At 29.9% G+C, this 1886-nt stretch overlaps 1 protein-coding gene across 1 annotated transcript, besides 3 other annotated features; it reads left to right on the forward strand.

Annotated features, from left to right (window-relative positions):
• Positions 1-550: 550 nt before the first annotated feature.
• Positions 551-606: a sequence feature (AT_rich).
• A 71-nt stretch (positions 607-677) lies between these two features.
• Positions 678-731: a microsatellite.
• A 52-nt stretch (positions 732-783) lies between these two features.
• EDI_320360 (uncharacterized protein) lies at positions 784-1862 on the forward strand (the record flags this gene model as incomplete). Its single annotated transcript, XM_001741736.1, has 2 exons — positions 784-1800; positions 1845-1862. 2 exons carry the CDS (start codon positions 784-786, stop codon positions 1860-1862), a joined length of 1035 nt encoding a protein of 344 aa, XP_001741788.1.
• Positions 1364-1425: a microsatellite.
• Positions 1863-1886: the final 24 nt, after the last annotated feature.

Raw genomic sequence — 1886 nt, forward strand, 5'->3', positions numbered from 1 at the left:
TGGTATATCTGGTGAACTAGAAGCAGAAGGTGATCCTCCAATTTCTTCAACAGTTAATTCGGCTGGTTGTGCAATTGGTGTTTCTGGTTTTTCTTCTACAACAACAGGTCTTGGAGATGGTGTTGGCTCTTGAGAAACTGGTGTTTCTACTTGTTGTTGTTTTTCTTTTTCATTTGACCTTACACTTGAAGATGATGACATCGTTGATTTTGTTGATTGTGAACTAGATTGAGAGTGTTCTGAATTGTCTGACATAAATGAATAATTGAATTCTTAGTTAGACTATGACAAGTTCTTAAATCCCTCAAAAGTAAAAGTTTATTTTGGTTGTAATTGGTGAGTTGAAATTCCTTGAAATTTGCCAATTTCTTTCTTTTTTCCAACTTAATCGCTTAAAATCCACTTTTTTTACTTCTCTTTCATTTTAAAATGCTACCATTTTCAGTCGTTCATACTTTGAAGTTTATCCATATTCTTTTTCTACTTTATTAAATCGGGAATATACCTTAATTGTTTTATCCTTTTTAAATGACACGTTTAGATGACGTTGTTTTTTTCAATTTTATTATTTCTTTATAATAAAAATATTATTTTCTTTTTTTTAAAGTTACTCTGAACCTTTTTTCAAGAATACTTATTTTTAGAATAATTTTTACCTAAAGTCATTTCATCCTCACTTTTTTCTTTTTTTTTTTTGTATTTTTATTTTTTCTCACTATTTTTTATTTTTTGTAAAATGAAAGTTTTATATTTAAAGACTTCATAATCGTCATTCGATTATTAATGCAAAGAGTTCCTTTCTCATCCAGTATCAATGAAAGTATAAATTCTTTCAATGGTGGCATACCAAATGGATATGGAAATCAACCATTCTATGAAGATACCCAACAAAACTATGAAAATCAACAGTACAGAAACAATACAAATCCAATGAATAATTTATATAGTCAAACTCAGTACCAAAATATGGAAAACAATTCTTTCAGCGGAGATAACCAAGAAACAAAACAAACACCATTCTTCAATCAAGAAAATGATTTTGAAGAAGAAATAACACCAAGCATCATTAAAAATGATATCTGTGAAATCCAAAAATTGTTGGGATATTTTGCAAACAATTTCGTTACCCGAAGTGAGATTGTTACCTGTTCTATATTGGAACGTGTATTGGCAAGTCTTTTACACATAACCTCTTATGTGAAAAAGATAGAGTCTAAAGGATTAGTTAATTCAAACCCAGACATTAACCAAACAAAAGGTAGACTTCAAACAACTGACAGTACAAAACCACACAAGGATCAAAAAGTTCATACCAAAGAAGATGTGGTAAATCCAAGTTCTCCTTATAGCACAGAACAGTACAGTGATAGTGGTAGTGTTGGTAGTAGTGGTGGTGTTGGTAGTAGTGGTGGTGTTGGTAGTGGTTATGATAGTGATATTGGTAGTAATCAAAGTAGTATTAACCAGAAAGGCATGTCTGAAGAAGATGGTGAAGGAAAAATTGATGAGCAAGATAGCAGTATTGAAGAAAAATGGATTAAAGAAAATGACCAGATTGCTCCAGTGATATCAGATGAACTATTGAAAGTTTCTCCAAATAGTCCATTAAAAAGTTCTTTTAGAGAAATAGCACCTACTTATATGAAAAAAGTAAACGAAATGATTGAAAATAAACGGCCACAAGAGTTATTCTATTATAACTCAAAAAACACTTCAAGAAATGAAACAAAAGATGTTAGAAATAAAATAATTGAAGCAATGCAAAATAAAAATATATCTCTATTTATTCTTACAGAACAAGTTTGTGTTGCTACGTTCTCAAAACAAAAATCTAAAATTGATAGTGGATGGAATTCAGATGAAGCATTTAGAGTTTATCAATTTAT

The sequence above is a fragment of the Entamoeba dispar genome, genomic scaffold (genome assembly GCF_000209125.1).
Source record: "Entamoeba dispar SAW760 scf_1105229464019 genomic scaffold, whole genome shotgun sequence".
NCBI classification, from domain to species: Eukaryota; Evosea; order Mastigamoebida; family Endamoebidae; genus Entamoeba; species Entamoeba dispar.